This window comes from Dermacentor silvarum, chromosome 10, assembly GCF_013339745.2.
Source record: "Dermacentor silvarum isolate Dsil-2018 chromosome 10, BIME_Dsil_1.4, whole genome shotgun sequence".
NCBI lineage: Eukaryota > Metazoa > Arthropoda > Arachnida > Ixodida > Ixodidae > Dermacentor > Dermacentor silvarum.
Window position 1 is genome coordinate 144,151,052 of NC_051163.1, and position 23,000 is coordinate 144,174,051.

General features: G+C 47.4%; 1 protein-coding gene across 1 annotated transcript in view; it reads left to right on the plus strand.

Annotated features, from left to right (window-relative positions):
• The window catches only part of LOC119431026 (calcium-dependent secretion activator-like), a 629,635-nt gene that overhangs the window by 264,832 nt on the left and 341,803 nt on the right, over nt 1-23,000 (plus strand). Inside the window, exon 14 of the mRNA XM_049657435.1 lies at nt 3,431-3,469. Within this exon, the coding sequence (XP_049513392.1) occupies nt 3,431-3,469 (39 nt within the window). The remainder of the gene's footprint in view (nt 1-3,430; nt 3,470-23,000) is intronic.

The window sequence follows — 23,000 nt, forward strand, 5'->3', positions numbered from 1 at the left end:
GGAGCACTTCGTCGCCTGGGCGGAACGAAATGACATGACACGTCGCATCACTCTTGTCCTGAATAGTCACGGCGTTGGCACACGTAATTTCACGGCAGTGGGTGATGCGGGCGGTGAACTCCTCTGGTAGAGATGTGGATGGAACAGAAGGCGTGCACGAGTAAAAAGGGACTGTAGTTTGTTGCGTGTTGAACGGCAGTTTTATAAGCAAACGTGATGAAAGGAAGTATAGTATACCAGTTTTTGTGGTCGGGTTTAACATACATGGAGATCATGTCGGACAGAGTTCGATGGAAACGCTCGGTAAGACCATTGGCTTGGGGATGATATGCTGAGGTAGTCTTATGGATGGTGTTAGAGGCCTGCAGGACTTCAGCAAGAACATGCGAAAGAAATGTCGTGCCATGGTCACCCAGAAGAACACGAGGCACGCCATGGCATAAGGTAATGGCGTGCAGGACAAACTCGGTGACTTCAGAGGCCGCACCAGAAGGAAGAGCTGCTGTGTCAGCGTAGCGAGTGAGATGGTCTATGGCGGTGACAATCCAGCAGTGACCCGCGGGTGTAAGCGGAAGGGGTCCGTATAAGTCGATACCCACGAATTCGAAGGGAATGGACGGGCACGGCAATGGTTGTAAAAGGCCAGCGGGAAGAGAGGAGGTCGAACGTCGTCGGTGTTGGAATGACGCACACGAACCAACGTACTTGGCAACACTAGTAGACAGGCCAGGCCAAAAACAGCGAGTCCTAATGCGGTCGTAGGTTTTGTTAAATCCTAAATGGCCAGCCGTTGCGTCATCGTGAAACGCTTGTAAAACTTGTAGTCAAAGGGAGCAAGGGATGACTGTGACCCATCGGTGACCATCAAGATGGTAAACTTGCTCAAATAATGACCCATCGTGAAGTTTAAACCATGCAAGTTGTTGTCTTAAGCGGCTGTTGCGAGGACGGGATAAGCCAGTGAGCCGGTCGATAATTGTGCCGCAGTATGTATCTGCACGTTGGAGGGAGGCGAGGTCTCCTGATGGACAGAATGCCTACCGAGGGCATGAACCATACCGGGGCCATCGTTTTGGTCGGTTAGCTGGGTGGAGCCAAACAGATGGAAGGTGAGGCATGGGCATTTGGCGACAGCGGACAGTGAGAGAAAGCGTCAGCGTCTTGGTGTTGCCTGCCAAACCTATATGTGACAGTGCAGTCCTACTCCTGTAAACGCAGCACCCAATTAACGGCCGAAGCATCCGGACATATTCTTCAGGGAGGACAACCAACACAGAGCATGATGGTCAGTCACAATTTTGAAATGGCGGCCATATAAACAGGGGCGAAACTTTTGTATGGACCATACGATGGCAAGGCATTCTTGTTCAGTGATGGTATAATTTCGCTCAGCAGGAGAAAGAGTATGACTCGCGCAGGCCCTGACTTGCTCTTCAGACGGTGGTTCCGCTGCAGCAGGACAGCACCGATTCCGTGCCCACTTGCGTCAATGTGTAGGATAGTAGAGGCTGTGGGATCAAAGTGACGAAGCACTGGTCCTGACGTGTGGCATCGCTTGAGGGTCTGAAAGGTGGCTTCACATTCATGCATCCAGATAAAGGGTGTGGTCGTGGTCAGAAGTTTATGAAGAGGAGCTGCGATAGTCGCAAAGTCACGGACAAAGCGACGGGGGAATCAACGCACGCTCCACCCCTTGTACTACGACGCCTGGTACGAAGGCAGATCCCTTGTATTTCAACGCAGCCGCACGAGCCAGCCAACGAGCACCAAACCGACAAACAATGATGATGATTATGAGAATGGGTATATAAAGATAAGACGATGATGAACTGCACGGTTAGCGCTCACACTATGTATCAACAACCACTGACAAAGCACAGTGCAGAGAAATGAAAGCTGCAGTCTTATTTAAATAGTGCTTTTCTAGGAACAGGCTTGCACCGACCTTTGTTATCTTCTTGCCTTTCATGAGCTTGGATAGGGATAAGGAAAAAGAGAGGCATCCTGAAGTCGTGGCGCTGAGACGTGCTCCTGCAAGGGCTGTAGAATAGAGCGCCAGCCTTTCCCTCCTTGAGAACCACTTCAGGATGGAAGATATGTTGTACCAGATGAAAACAGGCAGCACTCTCGATGCAAAAAAAGCACGACAAAGAGATTCTCAGAAGTCACAAGCTGCCAGAAAATTTTGTTTCCTTTGTTGAAGGACGGGAGCACCCTTTAACTAGCCAAAGGAGGCGCTCGCCTCACGGGTGGTGGGAGGGGGGCGGAACTGCTTTGAGTGTGGGGGCATGCCCCCACTAGTTTAGAACCTACTGCACCCCCCCCCCCCCCCCCCGATTCCAGAGCCTCTGGCTACGTGAAACGAGACAAATGCAACAGCTCATGCCTGAGACCGTACCAGAAGCACGTCGTGCAGCAAAAATGCGAGGGAAAAAAAAAAGAAGGCGGTGCTTGTGATGAATACGCCATGGAATCCTTGTGGTTCACGGTCTGGTCGCCCCAGTCAAGTGATGGCTCGGGCCTGCAGGGATTCACTCTTCGTTGTCCTCTTTTCTTCTCACCGTCCACGGCACTTCGTCTCGCGATGCTTATCACAATGCCCTGTTTGTACATAAGAGAACCCTGGGGGATCAGAATTATGTTGGCCACTCCTGATAGACATAGTGTTTGGGACCCTGTGATCAACCATGATGTTTGCAGTAATCAGACAGTGGATATAACTTGAAAGGGTTTGGGCTAGTTTGTATGTCTTGATTACTGTGCAGAGGAGTAGCGCTCATTCTTGTCGTCCAGTTGCTCCACGCTCTTTCCAGTAACTGGATGTGCAAACAACACGGGCCATTCCTTTAGCTGTGTGCACTACAGCCAAGTGCACGTGTTGTGGCACAAGCGTTTTTTTTCAAATAAGGAATGAGCTTTCTTGTTTTCCTTCATTGATAGAGTTTTCACTGTGCCTCAGATTTTGAGGCAATGAATCAATTTATGAGCTCTTTCATACAGCACTGTGTGAAGGCATTGCTGTTTTGCTTAAAGAAGAGTAATTTCTTTGCACCCAGTGCATGCTCACATCAGTAAATGCCAAACTGGAAATCCCACCTGGCTGTCTGGCCGCATAGCATTGAGCCGTGTTCATTCTATCCTGTCATGGACAACAGCTTGTGCTTTCTTTTCTTTTAATCTTTTCACCAATCAAATTTGTACAGGCCCATTACTAAGAGAACTTAGTTGATCGGGATTTCAAGGTTGAGCATTTGGAAACACTGTCATAAATATGTCCCCAGGTTTGAAAGAAAGCATGTCCATTATGTGAGTAATCTCAGTTAGGCTGCATTAGGTAGCAGCTGCATGTGGTGCATCTGAGTGAGTGTGTGTGCACGTTGTAACCTGTGGAGGACTGACGTTGGCTTCACATTGTGTTGCCGGTGTAAAGTATCGCCCCTCCAGCTGGCCTGGTCGTTACAGACGTGAGGTACGTCCACTGTTTTGGCTGCTTCTGCCTGGTGCATGCCTCCTCGGCCATGATGTTGTATTGTGTGCCAGGAAGGAAGTTGGATTGTGTGTCCCCCCATGTGTGGTTTAATAAAGAAAGGCTCAATGTTTGGTTGATGGTGGAACAAGGTGGGCTGACAGCCATCCAACTCGCTTTTGCTGCTACATGGGGCTAAACACCACAAAAGTCATCTGGCTTTCTTTGTGGCAAAAGCACAGGTTCGCTTGCAGAGGTACACAGTTGTCGACTGATAACTCGGATTTGACAGGTACCACCAAAAAGTCAGAATAATCAGAAGTCCGAAATACCAGATTTGCCAGAAAATAAAGGGACTTTATTCCACAAGTGGCCAAAAAAAGTGTGCTGTGCTCTTGGATTATCAGTTTTGGGGATACCTTCAATTATGCATGACTAGCACAAGACGCATCGGTGTCTACAAGCGATGGCATTCTTGGCACAATCTTTCGCATGACTAGTGCAAGACACATTGGCGTCTACAGCATTCTTGGCACAGGGCCAAGCATGCTTTCTTATCACAGTGGAGAATCACTGATGCATGTTGACGCATCCCACGTGAAATATTGGAAAAGTGAAGGTATCTTAAAATGTCCAAGAATGCAATACAAACACTTTGCTCTGTGGCCTAGAGAGTCTTTGGGCCTGATTTTCTAGTGATGCCTTTCATGCGATTCCTTTTCGTCAGTGGTCAGATCCACCTGCGTTATCAACAGTGGATGAAAAGAGGGGAATGGAACTCACATGGACCAATTGTGCTAATGCAGCCTTTTCTTGTCCTGCGGTTAGGGTGTGATCGGCGACTACTAGATTGACTAGCCTTTGTTAGTATCGGTTTCGAGGAGGTACCAGCGACATGGTCGGCAACTATGCCGGCAATGTATCAAAAGGAAAATATAGCTATTTCTGCTTCAATCAGTGTCCAAATTATCATGCAGCCATGCAGTCGCAGTCCGAATTATGGCATGACACGCTGTAGGGTGCCTGAAATTTCAGTCGTCTTATACATGAAGCCTACGGAGCCAGTGGTGGTGCAGCGGAGCTGTCTGAACCAAGCATATCCAAAATATCGTCTGAATAATCGGTCGACGACTGTATCTATGTGAATACCTGTTAAACTCGAGTAGCCAAAATAATTGCAGAGGCCTTCGAGTCTGGCTTTGGACAACCAGAGGGGGCAATCTCAAGGAATAGTAAAGTAAATCTCAAGGACCTAATAAAAAAATGAATCGTTCTCATCTCGATGAGAAGTCTATTAAGAAACAACAAAGCAGACCAAAGCAGACTCGGTGCAGGAGGTCTTTTCCTGAATACTAATAATGGTTGATTAGGTAGAACAGGCTGATGAATGCATCTCTCCACTGCATGAAAGCAGTGCGTTCCGATACAAACGACAGTCACGTATGTCGCTTTGTTTTAATGGAACAGAAACAGCGCTGTCAAGCAAAGCTTTCTAAGTTTGAGGTATTGTAGGTCATGACCTGGGATCTCATAGCAAAGTTAAGAAGTAGGGAGACAGTCATGCAAAGGCAGAGTATGTGATAAAGCAGGGAGAGAGAGTATTGTTTAGCTGAATGCATTTGTCACTCTGAGGATACCTGGATGTGGTAAACCAAAGGCTGCACGTGGGTTGCTCACATCGGAGCAGCTATGACCTTTTCTGCGAACAGTTGTGGGCGTCAGAAACTTTCCGCTCAGAGCAAGAATGCCTACAAGTCAATCAGTGCAAGACACTGTGTAGGCAGAAAGTGAGCACGCTTTGCTTTCATCTAGACTGGTGGTCTGATGCTTGCATGTGGCTCATTCTGGTGATGGTTTATGATTTGCTTTTTGTATTTTTTTTACTTTCACCACCGTTGTCTCTGGTTGTGCTGCACTCTGCGCTGGCAAAAAAATTATGCCATTAAATAAAAATGGAAAACCTTCAACCCTATCACTTAATGACATTGCTGTTGCTAGTGCGATACAGCATAGGCACGGTAATTTTGGCCACCATTTTTCTTGCACGGTATTAATAATTTTCAAAGAAGACTCGCTGTATTTATATGTAATTCAAACAGTAAATTGTACCACACAGATCTGCCAACCTTAAATTTTCAAGTATACTGGAGGCCTAGCTAAAAGCTACTAAAATTTAGGGAAATATGCAAAAATTGTTATAATATGTATTAAAAAATTTGCTAACTTTAAGGACATCATGACTCTTCTGGGAGTTGCAAAATCTCTGTCATGTCAGTGCAATTTTAAGTGTTTACATAAAGACAGGCAGCTGCTGTTATGCTCTGTGGCAGTGCTGTGGTTAGGTCATTGAAATCAGTTGTGCCCTAAAGTGGACGCAGATAAAAAATTTTATGTGCTGCCCTGCATAGAAAAAGGTTTGAAGTGCCTGGACAGGTTGTGTTTAATGTGCTTGTTTGCTTGTCAGTGAACATATTGTTGGCAGTAGTATTGATTAACCCCTCTGTGATAGTTATTGAACAACTTGTTTAAACTGAATGGAATGAAAAGGAAAATCTTATATCAGTTTATGACCATTCAAGCCATTTTTGATAGCGCACAAAAGCCACACCCTTTATTTCTGCCACAATTTATACATTGAACTGCAGCGCAACATGGTAGGCAGCGTCACATGGAATATGTAATTGTAATGGATCATACTACATCCCCATTGTGAAAAGGCGGTCTTTTCCAGTATTTTTGGTGGCACGAGTGTCAGCGAACACATTCTAGATTAGGTACATTGATTCCATCAAAAGATCCACCTTAACTGGGTGGCCCACTGTCAGGTTTGTTGGTGGCCACAACCTAGAGTTACTGCATATGCTACCAAAGGTTTTGTGTTGGGCGGGTACGCTCTGCGTGAGGCTAGGGCTGAAGGCAAGCTCCGGATCTAGCCACACACAGTCGTTCCGTCGTTCTCCCCTACCCTAGTGCGTGCAATCGCAGCTACGGAGGGTTCGGGCGAATAAAGCGAGTCAACAACATTTATTGCTGCGGGCAACAAGGCACACTTGCAGAGGGAAGGCCACTCTGTAATAAGGAATAAATAGGCTTGCGTGTGGAAGTCAAGCAAGCGAGGTCACTCGCGGGTTGCAGCGAGTATATCCGTAGGGCAGGTCAGGTGCAGCGAGGTCAGAGAGACCCGGGGGTCTCCCGGTCGTGCTTTTGTATACCTTTTTACCTTTTCGCGAGGGGAATGTCCTCCTTGCCCCTCGGATACCTTCCCTCTTCCCGCGAGGGTACGTGCATCGGGAGAGGCGAGCGAGAACCGGGAGAAGGCAAAGTGCCTCTCTCTCGTGTCTGCACCGTGCACAGCGTGCGCACACGACGACAAGAGTACGTGGGAGAAGATGTGCATGCGTGCTCCCCACAACGTGTGAGACACGCACAGCCTTAGACATACCCTTATATAGTACGTCGAAGAGAAAAGAAATCTGTAGAGTATACCATTACTAAAAGCGATCCGCGCAGCCCGTTTCTAAGGCGCAGTAATGTCTACGTGCGTGCGGGAAGAACCATCCGGCAATTTCTAAAATCAGCTGAAATAGTTTGCAGAATAACCAGTATCTAACCTGATACAGCGTTATTTTCAGAACTCGTGAAATCCGAATACATGGAAGGTGGCTGGACTAAAATACATTTCTAGTCCAGCCACCTTCCTGTCGCTTTGTCTATGTCTGCTTCTCGATTTTTTCTGCTTTCAAGTTTGCTGGTAGTGGTAGTCACGCAAGCGAGGTCACTTACGGGTTGCAGCGGGTAAATTTGTTCCGGCAGGTTCGAGGTAGGGATGCCAGAGAGAGTGGGTCTCCCCCGGTGGCGCTCTTTTATGCCTTTTTACCTTTCGCGAGGAGAATTGCCTCCTCGCCCGTCGGATACCTTCCCTTTTCCCGCGAGAGGCGAGCGAGAACCAGGAGAGGGGCAAAGTGCCTCTCTCTCATGTCGGCTCCTCTGCAACGTGCGCACGCGATGATGCGAGAGAAGGTTAGTGTGTCTGCTCCCCACAGCCTCCACAGGCAGGTCGCCATAACATAATTTCCAAGCAACCATGCACTGCAGAGATGCTGGCACTTGGGCCAGTTTTTTGTATTTCCTGCCGCCGCCGCTGCAGTGAACTAGATTGGGAATAGTTAACGCCAGTCAAGTTCACACTGAATCCAGCTGATCTTTGCTTTCGTTGCTCATGTGCGCAGCATCTCGTGCTACGGTTGTTCCATAGCAGTTTCATTATAATGAGATAGTGCATGCGATTGCGACGGAAAGAGCCCGAGTTGCAGGAAGTGCGCACAGACACAAGCCGTTGACTTCGAGTTTTTTGTGCTGTGCTTCGCGTGTCAATGCAAACGAGAAGTCCATCACATGCACGTGAATTCTAGGCACAATACATGTTAAATGCACGCCGAAATTAAAAATGTCCAGTCATGACACGCAAATTGTATGTGTTCTGTGTGTGGTGGTTCATGGCAGCGAAGTGTGTACGTGTTTGTGTTATTGGCCTTCACAAGATTCAGAAGTGATGATACGATCACAAGCGGTTTGCCTTTTTGCATGTTATCACTGTCATTCGTCATGTGCTACTGTGTCTGAGATGTTTTGCCGGCTATGATGTGCGTGGTCATCGCGTAACGTCCAGTCCATCAGAGCGTTGCCACAGTTTGATTGGAAAAAAACGATTATGGATTTTGTCTGCAGTACAGGATTTCAGAGAACATGAAGGCATTAAATGTATGAATGTACAAGTACAATCAATGGACATATACCAATGTTAAGCACTGGTGTTCAGCCTTGAAGCTTAAGCTTGTTCTGTGCAAGAAGAAGCACAATCTTGATCATAAAAACGTCAAGCTGATTCTAGTGTTAGCATTTTTTTACAACTTTTGGACACATTTAAGCTGTTTTACAAGCGTATTGTTTCTGTGCATGCTTGCTAGACTTGATGCACCATTATAAGCAGCAAAAGCGTAATTTCATTACCTGATTATTGCATCAAGGCAATTGTACTCTACAACACAGGTAGACCGCATTGCAGCCTGTTCTGTATCCAGTTGAGTGTAGTTCTGCTTTTTGAACAGCTTATAGTGACTATATTAGCCCCTATCATGCCTGAACTGCGCCTTTAAGTGTCTTTCTTCTAAATGCCTAAAATTCCAGTCTCTAGTTCTTGCATCAATCTTGCTAAATTGTTTAATTTTGCTCCATGATTTGTTGGCCAAGTAATGTGTGACTGGTAGGGTAATCCAGCTCAAAATTTGGAGTAGTGGTATCTGCAGTGGGTGATTTAAAAAGAAATATATATATATATATATATATATATATATATATATATATTTCTTGAATTTTGAAACAGCTAGTATGCACTAATGTAGTTCAACTTCTCTGTGCGGCCAGCTCTTGTATTTCCTATTTCTGCAGTGTCTCATTAAATAATTGTGTGGGTGTGCAATAAACAAGCATGATTTTCTTAACATTTACAAAGCCTTTAGATTATTTTGGTATAAACTATACACATTCTAGTAGATTTTCATTTCAAAGTGAATAGAAGCTTCTCTCATTATGACAAAAGTAAAAGCTGCTCACATGAGCACTGATGCTTGCTGTAGTGGCTGCATGCGCTTCACTTATTTGCCGTGCTTGGCCTGGATGCTCATTATCTTTGCGTGGTGGATAGTCGACTCCTTGCAAGTAGGCGAAGCCACTGTAGCTACTTCGTAGCATTGTGTTCAGTTATGAGAGAATAATCTAAGCTTACCTCGTGACACCTTACTGCATAACTGCTGTTCTTCCTCTGGGAAATTACTGAAGGGTCTTCGGGTAAGGACACCAGAACAAAGATTAATTTTCAGTGAACTGCCTATTACATCAAATGTGGTTCCGATAAAGTTGCTTGACTCACAGTAAGGTGCTTTTGTTGGCTGTAATGACAACTTTACAGGTTGAAGATAAAGGTCTACTGCAAGTATTGTGAATATTTGGAGAATAATGTGAGCTCCTAGGATTATAAAAAATTTGTAGCTGGAATTACCAGTTATGGGCATGAAATGCACCACACTGCTTTTGTGCAAGTGTTCTAAGACAGGGAACTTACATTTTCTTTTCCTAATAATGCACCACTTAGGATGTTGCATCTGGACACAATGCAGATTATTACTAAGCGACAATTTATTTCATCTATTACTGCTTATCTGAATCAGGAAGCAAAAGTGGCGTGCCATCATGTAACTTATGGTAAGGGCTTTTAGCAGTTTTGATTTATCATGCAGTGCAGCTATATATTCCCTCTGAGAGCAAAACTCTGTACAATCCACTGCACTCCAACAGAAAGTTACTCTTGGAAACCTGAGCGTGAAAAGGAACACTAAAATGACTGATGCTCAGTGCCTGGTCCACAGCAAATGTGAAAGCAAATCAGTAAAATGTTCTTACAAGACCTGGATGTTGAGAGCTTTGGTGCCTAACTGGGTATAGACCTCGGTATATTTAGTACGGCCTTCTAGATCAAAATATTTGGCTATGGTGTGCCATGATCGTATTTTATAGAAGCACAGGCACTTTTTTTTCTTGGAAGTTGCAGTAGGGTTTTATTCCCCGAAAAGATGTTGGACTTTCGCAGACGAGTGCTCTTTTGCTTACACTGTTCACACACTCCGAGTCACATATTTATTTATATTTTTAAGCAAAGAATACATAACATGTTAAGGATTGCTTACCTCAAATGCGAACGTTTATCCAGTTTTGAATAAACTGTATTTTATTTTGAAGCTTAGACTGTGCTTTTTATGTAACTTTCACTCTGAACATTCTGTAGGATCGTCGGACTCAATAAAATGCTGCATTTGGCCGACATTTATAGAATACTCACTTTGCCCCTAAATTATCAGGTAAAAAGTTTGGGGATGGCGCATAGGTGAATCACCTGCGAGCACATTTATGAACAAATTCCAAGCCCAAAAAACAATGCATAATATTTGCGCCGCATTGCTGGAAAGAGCAGCATTTTTTCTTTTTTTTTTCTTGACTATACTATTTAATCAGCTGTTTTGATGATTAGGCGGGAAAACAGTTCACAAATGTTGAAAAAGAGCCCATGTTTAAAACAGAGCTCAGCTTCGTTGCATAGCTTTGGTTGCTTGACAAGCAAGTCAGCAAACAGTAACTCTACCACAACCATTTTGCCGTCCCCACCAGTCTGCATCCCAGGATTCAACAAACACTAAGGCACAAGATCACGTCTGTTTCATGCCAGAACACCACTCGGCATCTCCACCATGTAGCTTCAGTCGTTGCCGGGGTTCATTACTGTTGCCGTGTTCTTTGCATCTGTCACCCAGACGTGGTGACCTGAACTTTGTGCTGACGTCCTGCTCAAGCATGGTCCAGCCATTACGGATCCAGCTTATTCTCGGGATTCGGCAGTGTGGTCCGAAGATGTGTGCCCATGATAAGTTGTGTCGGGCTAAAGTCATCAATCCGAGAGTGTCATGGTAGGCAAGCAATGACACATAGTGGTCATTGCTTTTGTGCCACAGTTCTTTCACTGTTCGCATTGTATGCTCCACTTCCTTTGTCGACTGTGGAAATGCTGGAGGGCTTGTTTGATGAGCGTAGCCATACTCCGATTCAAACTGATGTGAAGAAAACTGTTGTCGCTATACACGAACTCTGGAGTGCTGAAGCACGCAATAACACTCTTGCGTGCAGTAATAATTGCACTGCCAGAAGTTCCGTGTAGTGAGCACTTCCGGGACATAGGAGCAATAATCAACCATCAGCAAGAAGACGACTTTCATGTTGGAAATGGTCTTGTTGCCATGAACGATACGGTGTTGGTGATGGCTCCACTCGCCTTACTATTTCACATTCTTTACAGTTGACATGTTTTACTCTACAACTGGGTCCCGGTCACAAGACTGACTCGCACACCCTTGCCTTGGAGTGGACTGCAATAAGATATTCTTAGTGGATCAGGCGAAGAGAGTCGTCCTGAAGTGCTGCAGGAACTTTCAGCCGAAGGGAATTGGCATCTGTGAGCTAGCCGCAATGCTTCCAGTACGCTGTTAGTTGGCCAGGGGATGTATTTTCGGACAGTAACATTTGTAGATAGCAGTTTTAGTGCATGCTGATTAGCTGGTTGATCAAAACTGCTCGAATCAAACTACACAATCTGTACTATGTCATGCGAAAGTGATAGTATCTTCAAAAGTGATCATGCAAGAAAACGTGCCCAGGTAGCCCTGACTTTGCTGGCCAGCTGAGTTTGCAGAACCCTAATAAAGCCAAGCACAAGACATCAGATGCCTGGTGCCTCTTGATAGGCACACACTCCTTCACTGCGTCGACAACGATGTCGGTGTACTGCTCAGCTGAGTCCACTGCAGTGCTAGCTGGGTGTGAAAGTGGAGCTTTTGACAGCAAGTACCTTGCCAGGGATGTAAAGCACTCTGTACATAAGAGGTTGCCTACAATACAAAGCACTTGTTATTTCGTTCATGGTGGCAGCAATGTGGTGGGGAAGGCGGTTTCATTGTGCTGCTGTACGAGAAGGCAACATTGGCAAGCAACTTTTAGTGTATGGCCATTCAAATTGTGCATCTCTAGAATGGCTACTTTGCCCTCCATGGCTCAGTACGGACTTTGTTTGAAAACCATGAAGCTACCTTGTTGACCTGGCAAGAGTTTTGCCATCAGTCTCCAAAATACCTACAGAAGGTCGGACCGAATGCAGCAAGCAGAACGCGCCCTCAATTCCAGGAATTGGAGACCAAACAAGGCCGTTGCCATGTTTGTGGACATGTCGCGGATAATTTGGTGAAATGACCCTGCAAGCAATGATGGAAGAAAAGTAAGTACGCTTGTTAATACGGGGCATGAAAGAACAGTTATTCGCACCTCTTACATGCAAATCCTTGGGTACCATAGTGGAATTCCTTAATGAAGCAACGATGGAGTGTATGCTACAGCTGCGCTTCATCTACAGCGGAGCATATGCTATGGCAGTACAAGTGACCAAACAACCTTACAGTTCTCCTGTTGTCCATGGCAACCATTAACTTTGCAACTCTCACAGAATTTGTGCGCAGTATTGTATGTGAGGAGCTGCAAAAAGCTCATGCAGTTGTCTTCTTTAGCAAACTTGACTGCTATAACGGATGTCATCAGCAAAGAGGCCCAGCAGCTGGTAGAACCCTCTCCTGACGTACATGTAAGCTCCTGTCAGCTGTCCATCCACGCAGCGGATGACACAGTACTTATCAAGCCCACTGTCTTACGCAAGCCCATCGCTGAATACCTGCGGAAATCGAGCGTGTGGCACGCTCCCAACAATCGCCCACTCTGAGAACCATTACGGTGAACCAGGTCACATATACAGCGAGTGCACGTACTGGCAGATGGGCCCAGACGCACGTAAACTCCATGATAGTGAGCAGCCCCAGAGCCAAGTACTTGGCCAGCCTCAGTCCCACTCTATGTCACGTGGCCAAAATGTTGTTTTGGGCCCCCAAGTGCATGGTAGGGAGCAGTGACTGATATGAACTGGACATGCTCTGATCCGCCTGCTGGCCACTGATGATTTCCTTTCCCAGCCCTCTACGACAAAGGTGCTCCTGCTGACATCTCCGTTCTTGTCAACAACTCATTGCCCTCATCATCATGGTCATCAGTGCTCACCCAGGTGAAAATTTGAAGTGGGATTTCAAGTGGTTTCAAGTGGTCCCACTTGCTTTCAAGTGGCCATTAAAGTGGTACCACTTGGACCACAACAGGTTCCACTTGCCGCCAAGTGGTTTCTAATGTGGTCCCACTTGCTTTCAAGTGGCCATTAAAGTGGTACCACTTGGACCACAACAGGTTACACTTGCTGCCAAGTGGTTTCTAAAGTGGTCCCACTTGCTTTCAAGTGGCCATTAAGATGGTACCACTTGGACAACAACCAGTTCCACTTGCTGCCAAGTGGTTTCTGAACTGGTCCCACTTGCCTTCAAGTGGCCATTAAGACCCAAACCACCCAAACTTGGACCATAACGGGTTCCACTTGTAACCAAGTGGTTCTTAAAGTGTCCGGCCAGTTAATTTCAATTAAATGACCATTAAGATGGTACCACTTGGACCACAAATTTGGTTCCCACTTGCCTTCAAGTGGCCATTAAGATGGTACCGATTACCACAACAAATTCCACTAGTTGCCAAGTGGTTCCCACACAGTTCCAAATTGCTACCACTTCCATTTACTAGCAAGTATTTCCTTAGTTTCCTCTTTTTGACCATGTGGCTACTAAAATTGTAAGAAGCCTTCAAAACAGAAGAAAGTGCCACATGACTAGTTGCGTGGTTCTTTATGCGGGCTTCTTTAAGGCTTGGAAAAAAACATTTATGCAGCACGTATTGAGAAAGAGACACAGATCAGGAGTGGATGGTCTGCATTTTCTAATTGACAATTTTGTTCTGAATATATTTGACAACGTAATAACTGATTACGTAATTAAGGGGAATACAGTATACTCTGACTTGCTGCGAGCGACAACAGACATTAGCTTGTTCCGGCTCAGCTATGTGGCACTCGCATATTTTTAAATTATGGCACAAGTTATGGGGGACACCACTGTATAAATTGACAGCACTTGATTCAGGTGGCCACTAAAGCAGCACGTGCATGAACACTCGTAGCACACAACTTAGGTATTTGGTGGAGTGGTGGTTTTAATCAAGCTTTACAGAATAAGTTAAGCATGTTAAAGTTCTAAAACATTAAACACATGCTGCATGCACTTGCAGTAATTGCTGACACTTTGCTGTACTTCAAATAATTTATTCAATACAAAAAGGAACAAACAAGACTACATATATTTGCAACACAATTTACACAATAATGACGTAAATATATGTGAAAACGGAGCACATGAAACTTTTAGTCTTGCGAAAACTCAACCCAACAAAATAACAAGCAGTTGCCAGCTTATGTCTATGGATGAGTGACTGTCTATAACTGAGAATGCATCCTGGGATTGTGGTACATTTCCCATGACAAGTTTTCCGTTGAGTTCCAAAAAAAAAGGTTTTCTCAAAAATTGGTAGTCAGTCCCTTTAAGAAATCTACCACTTCAACCCAAGGAAGAGGCCATACCAATTAGAACAATAAAATATGACACTAAACAAAAAAGCTCGAGAACAAGTTAGGGACCGCACAGAGCGATGGAATAAAAAATGTTAGGCCTAACCATCATACCGTATTGGTGTAGCAGCGCACTGACAAGGACAGAGTGGAGAGACACAAGAATACACGACACTCGCAACTATTTTATTTTAGAAGGAACACTTCATCTTTATATACCCGTGCACCCTCCAATGTAAACGATGTGCAAGGTCAGATTAACAGCACATTTACAAAGCATATGCGTGCACACTCGGGCGTCAAAAATATACCACATATCTTGCACGCTGTGCACTCCTATCCTAATCATTGTACCCCTAACACAATCATTTTTACAAATTTAATCTAGCGACTTTCCAAAAAGGCGACCTCACTATGGCTCAGAGATATAGATGGTTGACTTATACTGTTCCGCAACTAGTTGCAACTAGTTGCGGAACAGAGAGAGTTCGCGATTTTTCACCATGGCATGGATCAAGTCCCCGGAGAGCAGGTGGTCATTTCTTGACACCGATTGGGAAATGCATTGCCAGGCTCTAAATCCGTGAGCCAATGCACGTTGCTTCCTTCATCGTGTTGCACGACTGCTCCCGGAAACCCACTGCTTGGCAAGTACCAACACCTAGCAAATCGGTGGCTCACTTTGACACTGGGATGCGGTAAATTCTACATTTGGTGAGCTTTCTACAGCTGTCGCGAGTGAGTAAAAATGTCTTGGGGTTTATTTTTCATCCGAACTAACTTGGACTAAGCAGGTTGAATTTGTAACAGTGAGAGCTCGCACTCAGTGTTATATTCGTAGTTCCATTATATTTTTACAAATGCTGTATTTCCATGACGGTGAGTCTTTAGACTGTGCGTGCGAGACTATAGCCGCTGATAGGTCCCAAGAAAGTGTCGTCATCCTGGTCGTCCTGTGGGGGGGATTCAACTGGGACGCGAGACAAGCAGTCGGCGTCAGAGTGCTTTCGCCCGGACTTGTAAACGAAAGTGATGGCGAATGCCTGAAGTCTCAGACTTCATCGTGCAAGGCGACCTGATGGATCATTTAAGTTAGCTAGCCAACACAAGGCGTGGTGGTTGTTCAGAACTTTGAAGGGCCTGCCATAGAGGTAGATGCAAAACTTTAATGTGTCCCAGATGATGGCGAGGCACTCCTTTTCTGTTGTGGAATGATTTGCTTCCACCTTCGACAGTGACCGGCTGGCGTAACTTACATCCCTTTCTAGTCCGTCAGTCCTCTGCACAAGCACGGAGCTGAGTCCTACGCTGCTTGCATAGGCGTGGGCTTCGGTATCGACACTTTCGTCGAAATGCGCAAGTATTGGCGGCGATTGCAGGCGTCGCTGCAGTTCTTCAAATGCTTCCATTTGCGGCATCTCCCACTTGAACTTAACGTCGGCCTTCGTGAGATACATCAGTGGCACGGCAATTCGTGAAAAGTCCTTGACGAAAGGCCTGTGATAGGCACACAGTCAAAGAAATCTACGCACTGACTTCTTGTCGGCGGGCAGAGGAAAGTCAGTGGTGGCCGCATTTTTCTGTGGGTCAGGGCACACTCCTGACTTCAGTGGCGCACCGACGGGGGGGGATTCGGGGGTTGTAACCCCCCCCTGAGGCCAACCTAACCCCCCCTTTTGTTTAACCCCTTTTCTTTCCTTGCGCATTCGAGTACTGCAACTAACATGTATGACGCGCAATCGTCTGCACACTCGCAAAAAGCGAATTTTTTTGACAATTTCCCGTGAAGAAATCGTAATTAGTGCTGTTTAGATGGTATTGGCAAACTGTCAACCCCCCCCTGGCCGAGATCCTGGGTGCGCTACTGCCTGACTTGTTCGTTACGTGGCCCAAAAACAAGAGCTCCTCATATGCGAAGCGGCACTTTCCTGGCTTCAACGTGAGTCCGGAGGTCTTGATTGGTTGAAGAACTGTTTCAAGGTGCCGGAGGTGTTCTTCGAAGCTTGAGGCAAACACAACGACGTTGTCCAAGTAGACCAGGCAAGTCTGCCACTTCAAGCCTGCCAGTACTGTATCTATGGCACGTTGGAAAGTCACAGGTGTCGAGCAAAGACCAAACAACATGACCTTGAACTCGAACAGTCCGTCCGTCTGGTGTCATAAAGGCAGTCTTCTCCCGGTCCCTCTCGTCGACTTCTATTTGCCAGTAGCTGGTTTTGAGGTCCATCGACGAAAAATACTTTGCGTTGTAGAGACGATCGAAGGTGTCGTCTATCCGGGGGAGAGGGTATACGTCCTTCTTCGTGATTTTGTTGAGGCGACGATAACCAACGCAGAAATGTAGGGTTCCATCCTTCTTCTTTACTAACATCACAGGGGACGCCCACGGACCCTTGGACGGCTGGATGATGTCATCGCATAGCATTTCGTCGACTTGTTGCCTTAGTGCCTTGCATTCGCGCTTCGAGACTCGGTACGGGCTCTGACGGAGTGGGCAGACGTATTCGTTGGTTAGAATGCGGTGCTTGGTAACACAGGTTTATCAAGTTTTTGATGACGACGAGAAGCAGTCCTTGTAATGGAGGAGCAGGGCTTTTAGCTGTTCTTTCTTATGCCTGGGAAGGTTCTCATTTACATCGAAAGCTGGTTCAGGTACCACAGTCGTCGTTGCAGGTTTTGTAGAGTCAGTGAAGGCGAAAGCACTGCTCGCTTGTACTATTTCGTCGATGTAGGCGACCGTTGTTCCTTTGTTAATGTGCTTGTATTCGTGGCTGAAGTTTGTGAGCATCACTCTTGCTTTCCCTTCAGGTAGCTCAGCTATGCCTCCAGCAACGCAAATTTCATGGTGGAGCAGTAAGTGATGATCACCCTCGACAATGCCCTCCGTGTCTGCAGGCACTTCGGTATAGACGGAAATTATTACACTGGAGCGAGGTGGAACGGCTGTTCTTCAAGCACATTCAAGGCACGGTAACTGATGTTTGTATCTGGTGGCATCGCTTTGTGCGTTGAAAGCGTAATGAACTTGAACCTTAAGTCGATGACTGCACCATGTTGGTTTAGAAGTCCATGCCTAGGATGACATTCCTGGAGCAGTGCTGCATGATTAGGAAGCTCGCCGGGTAAGTGTGGTTGTTAACTGTGACTCGCGCTGTGCTGATACCAGTGGTCGTTTTTAGGTGGCCTCCCGCTGTCCGGATATTGGGTCCCTGCCAGGCCGTTTTCACCTTCTTCAACTTGGCGGCGAACGGGCCACTGAAGACGGAATAGTCGGCTCCAGTGTCGACGAGAGCGGTGACATTATGACCATTGATTAGCACATCTAGGTCGGTAGACCGTCGTCCGGCGTTGCAGTTAAGTGGTGGCGATGGATCACGGCTGCGTCGGCTTGCTTGGCTGCTGCTACGTCGTGTTGGCAGGTGTTCTTTCGGCGGAGCAGTGTCGTCATCAGGGTTCTTACCAGGCGGCTTGCTGATACCTCGTCGTGATGATTCACGAATCGGCGGCAACGGAGGATCTTCGGCATTGCATCGTACAGCAACCGCACCTCCATTGGTTGCTGCTTTTAGTTTGTAGTCTCCGGGTTCTCTCAAGCCGCCTTTGTCGTAAGGCTTAGGCTTGACGGCCAACTCCCTTGTGCTTGCCTTGTACTACCGGGGTTCGGCGGTGCAAGGACAGGCAGAAACACGACAACACACGATAGCGTAACAAGTATAAAAAGGGTTTATTGCTCCAGGGAAATTCGTGTGGAAGCAGGCTATAGAGTCGACCTCGACGTTTGTCGGGGTCGATAGTGGTCGAACGAGGTAGGGCGCGACAAATGAGGGGAACGATGTGGTTACCTGAGCTCCGTCCTTCATCGCGGCTCGCAGTCGTCTCTCATTTCTCCGGCGTGCGCCGGTCGCGCCGATCGCGACCGCCCCGCCTCGTTCTGGGCTCGGTCCAATGAGCGCGGGGCTCCGCGTACACGTCACCGCTGCGTTTGCAACCGGTTTCCAAGAGGATCGCGCCACCGCACGAAAAGCCGTTTGGCTCCCCGAACGGGAAGAGGGAAAAACAGCGAGCGGATTCATTCTCCACAACAAAGAGTATAGCCGTTCACATTCCACACACTACAGTGGCCACTGTACACACACCGCCAACTGCGCTTCCTGCACAGTTTCTCGTAGTTTTTGCGCTCATAAAACTAATATTTTCGGCGCTTCCGGTGCGTGCGCGCGGCAACTCGCGGCTGTTGTTGCTGCTGTCGGAACCGCCAGGGCGGCTGTAGAGCAGTGTTGTACGGAACGGCGTTCCTGGAACTAGTTCCTTTTGGGAGGAACGGACTAACGCCACTGTTCTGTTAAGGGTCAGTGGACTGTAACGGTAACTCGTTACGTTTACGAAGGCACGGCAAAGGGAACGGCGTTTCTTCCATAAACGTTCCACCACACTGAACAGACGCACGCACGTACAGTATGCAGCAAATCATGCAGGGCGGATGGGCAACCGCGTGAGGTGCAAGGAACTACCACTTGCCTGTCACGTGACTATGGTGCATTTTTTTTTTTCTCGTGAGTAGTCCTTTATAATGCCGAGTTAAAACAAGGAACTTTAAGAAGTTGAGAATATGTATTCTGAATATTTTTTGCCGCTCATACAGCAATATTTAATCAAACGCCACTGTATTGTTCCTTTCCATGCGGTTTCTTCTGCAAGAAATTTAATTATATTTGTGCATGTGAGTTACTTTCTATTTGCACATCTGCAGGACAGTATCCTGACTGCGCATTTGAAGACCGAAATGGAAAGTGCCATATATGTTGCACTTGTAATAGACGAGCAGCAAAGTTGCAGTTAGACATGTCTGGAGCGTTTTAGAAATTTGAATTTTAGAAATTTGTCTAGGAGCGTTTCTTTGAATTCTTTTTATCTCCAGATAATCTACTGCCGGCGATGTTCAAATTCGTACAATACGCGTAGTTCGATGTGAGTTTTAAATTGCTGACTTTATTTTGCTCCAGGATTATCCACACTGTATTTTAATTATGAAAAAATTAGGGGAAGCTTCACACTAAGTGGTGCGAAGACTGGGCAAACAGCGAAGCTGGTGGCTCATCCTAGCTTTAAGTTTGTTTTCCTTTGCTTACCTTGGTTTGGCTTGGCTGGTTCCTAGCAAAGTTAGCCGACTCGGGGTCGGCGCGCAGTCTTCTAAAGGCCCTTTTATATTCCGAGGTAGCGTTGACGTGCGAGCGCGCTCGGCACGAGGACGCCGCGCCAGCGAAAGCGCAGCTGGCGCGAGGCGTATCCGACGTATCCGGCGTTCGTCGGCGTTCGTCGGCGTGCCCCGGCTACGGCCGGCGTCGAGATGCGACATGCTGCGTTTCACGCCAGCCTCGTCGAACAAGATGGGCTGATGGATACTGGTGGCTGCACGTGCAGCGAGTTCGCAGTTTCATATAAAAAGCGCATGCGTCTAGGCGGCGCGGCGTGGCGCACACGTTGGACTACAGAGGGGTCTGTTTTCACGCCTTCCATAATCACGGCTATCCACCAGCCCATCTTGCTCGACGAGACGCGGATGTGGTCCATTCTGGGTGACGAGGCCGGCGTAAAATGCAGCATGTCGCATCTTGACGCCGGCTGCAGCCGGGGCACGCCGAAGAACGCTGGATACATCGGCCGTGCCTCGCACTGCGGCGAGGGTAACCTGGGAGAGGGTGGTAACCTCGCTGAGCGATGACTTCGCGTGTGTCTCCTAGCAACGCCGCGCAACAGCTGTGCGAGGTGTTGCTAGGTACCGGGCGGTGACGTTATTACCAGGCGCAGTGTCTTGTTCGCAATATGTGGCCTAAGCAAGAGCTTAAACAGCTCCGTTGTTAAAAAATAAAATGCAACGTCAATGTAACGACATGTTCCAATGTTCGATGTGTAACTGGAACGCGTTCCTTTCGCATTAAAGAAACTTATAACGGGAACTCGTTTCATAATTGGGAAGGAACGAGCTTGCGTTGCTGTTTTAGAGGAACGTGTACAACACTGATTTAGAGTACACTAGAATATGGTCGAGTAGGCCGAGCGGCGCTGCGCTCCCTAGCTGAGGCGCAAAACTACGAAAAGTATGCTGAGGGCACTGCGAATGGACTAGATGTTAGGGACGCATGCGCCGTAGCAGGCGGGAGTAGAAGCCGTTCCTCGTCCCTCCCGTGCTGCCTCCCCGCTTTCCTCCCTTTCGCGTGCGAAATTGAGCCGCGATCGTCAGTTCCCCTTGCGCCAGGTCGCGAAATACACAGTTGTCGCCGGAGCACAATGGCCCCCTCCTCCCCATCTCACCACGGCCTTTCGCACGACAGAAACTGGCGCGTTTGCTCTCCGCTTTCCTCCCTCGCGCGCGCCAGATTGAGCCGCGATCGCAGGGTGCGTACAGGTCCTTGAAATCTTTGAAAACCCTTGAAATTGAAAAGTGCGTTTTCAAGGCCCTTGAAAGTCCTGGAATATTTTTTCTTCCTTGAATTTCGTCAGCAATGCACTCTGATATTGCAAAGTTTTTTTTCTTCGTTGGATCCTAAATCCGGGTATTGGCAAATCGAAGTTGATGAACGAGATCGTCAAAAAACAGTGTTTGTGACACCTGACGGGCTTTATGAGTTCAAAGTTCTCCCCTTCGGCCTCTGTTCCGCACCTGCCACCTTTCAGCGGATGATGGATACCGTGCTTGCTGAACTCAAACGGCAAACCTGTCCCGTATACTTGGATGACGTCGTCGTGTTTTCGAGCATGTTTGATGAACATCTCGCACGACTCGAGAGCGTCCTCGCTGCGATCCGTACTGCCGACCTCACCATGAAGCCTGAAAAATGCTACTTCGGGTTCCAAGAGGTCAAATTTCTTGGCCATGTCATTGGTCCTACACGCGTCCGACCAGACCCCGACAAGTTAGCTGCCGTCGCCGAGTTTTCACCACCCACAGACAAGAAGGCCGTCCAACGCTTCCTTGGTTTGTTCGCTTATTATAGGCGCTTCGTCGAGGGATTCTCTAGAATTGCTGAGCCTCTGACACGGCTTACACGCGACGATGTGCCTTTCATTTGCGCGGACGAGCAACAGCAGTCGTTCAATGAATTGCGCCAGTGTTTGCAAGCTGCCCCAATACTTGCTCATTTCGACGAAGACGCTGACACAGAAATTCATACTGATGCCAGCAATGCGAGTGGTAAATTAGTAGACAAATGGCAAATTAGTAGACAGCTATACAAAGAAGACAAGTGGCAAATTAGTAGACAGCTATACAAAGTAAGTATAGCAGTTTTATCGTCTGTATAAACTTGTAAACAAGCACGGTGTCGGCGCGCGCAGGCAAACATGAACACATCACACTCGATGAGCGCGGGCACTAGCTGTCAAAATGCTGGCGTGAACAATGTGATCTGCGTGCTTTCTGTCACTTAAACGCAAACGGAGTGCTGAGAACACACAGCACGCACAAAGCTATGAGCCACTGACGCACCTACACTGCCCCCAACGCAGATCGCTTTCAAGATATGGCCCGCGCGACCACGTGCCGCCGCGCAGTACACAGTTGATGCCAAAGTACAACACCGCGCGCTGTCCCTCCCTCCCCCTTCCCCCGGTGCCTAGAGCACGACGGAAGAAGGCGCGCTTCCTCCCCGCTTTTCTTTCTTGCGCGCACGAGATTTAGCCGCAAGCGTCGGCTCCCCTCGCACGCTTTCACTCGCACCCACAGCATACGGCGTGCGGCTACAGCGTTATCGCCCTTGGACTTACTACGGAAAACTAGCGCGAAAAAGATGTGGACGAGCAAGAAATGACGAACACGGGTGCTGTTTGTCGTTTCTTGCACGTCCACGTCTTTTTTGCGCTAGTGTTTTCTTAATATGGAACCACACCAATTGGCCTAGCTCTCAGTTTTGATGTTTATACGGAACATCTATGCGCCAAAACCAATTTTAGCGCCTCAACGCGTCATAGACACCATTCTTAGATAGCAAATATGGATCTCAAAGGCCATGCTTTTACTGGCGGAAACCGAAAATACGTCATAGGTGTTGCCCCGGGCACTTTGGGTGGCCAATCCCATCGTCAGTCAAGCCACCAAGCCAAGCGACATGAAAAGTCACCATGGCCGCTCGGGCTGGCAGTTCGCAACGCATGATGCGGGAACGGTCCCACAGTTGTGACGCAACAGCGGGGTTACCAATGCATTGGGTCCTATGGTAGCTATCCGGGACCGGCCGAAAACGACGTAACAGCCGGGAAAACGCAGCACCCGGGAATGTAACAACGGGGTTCTACTGTATAATGGATGTGTAGCAAGACTACACTGAATGGTTTGGAAATGTTCGGTAAACTTGCTCAGTTAATACTGGAGAAGTCAGAGTCGCTGTTGGGAGC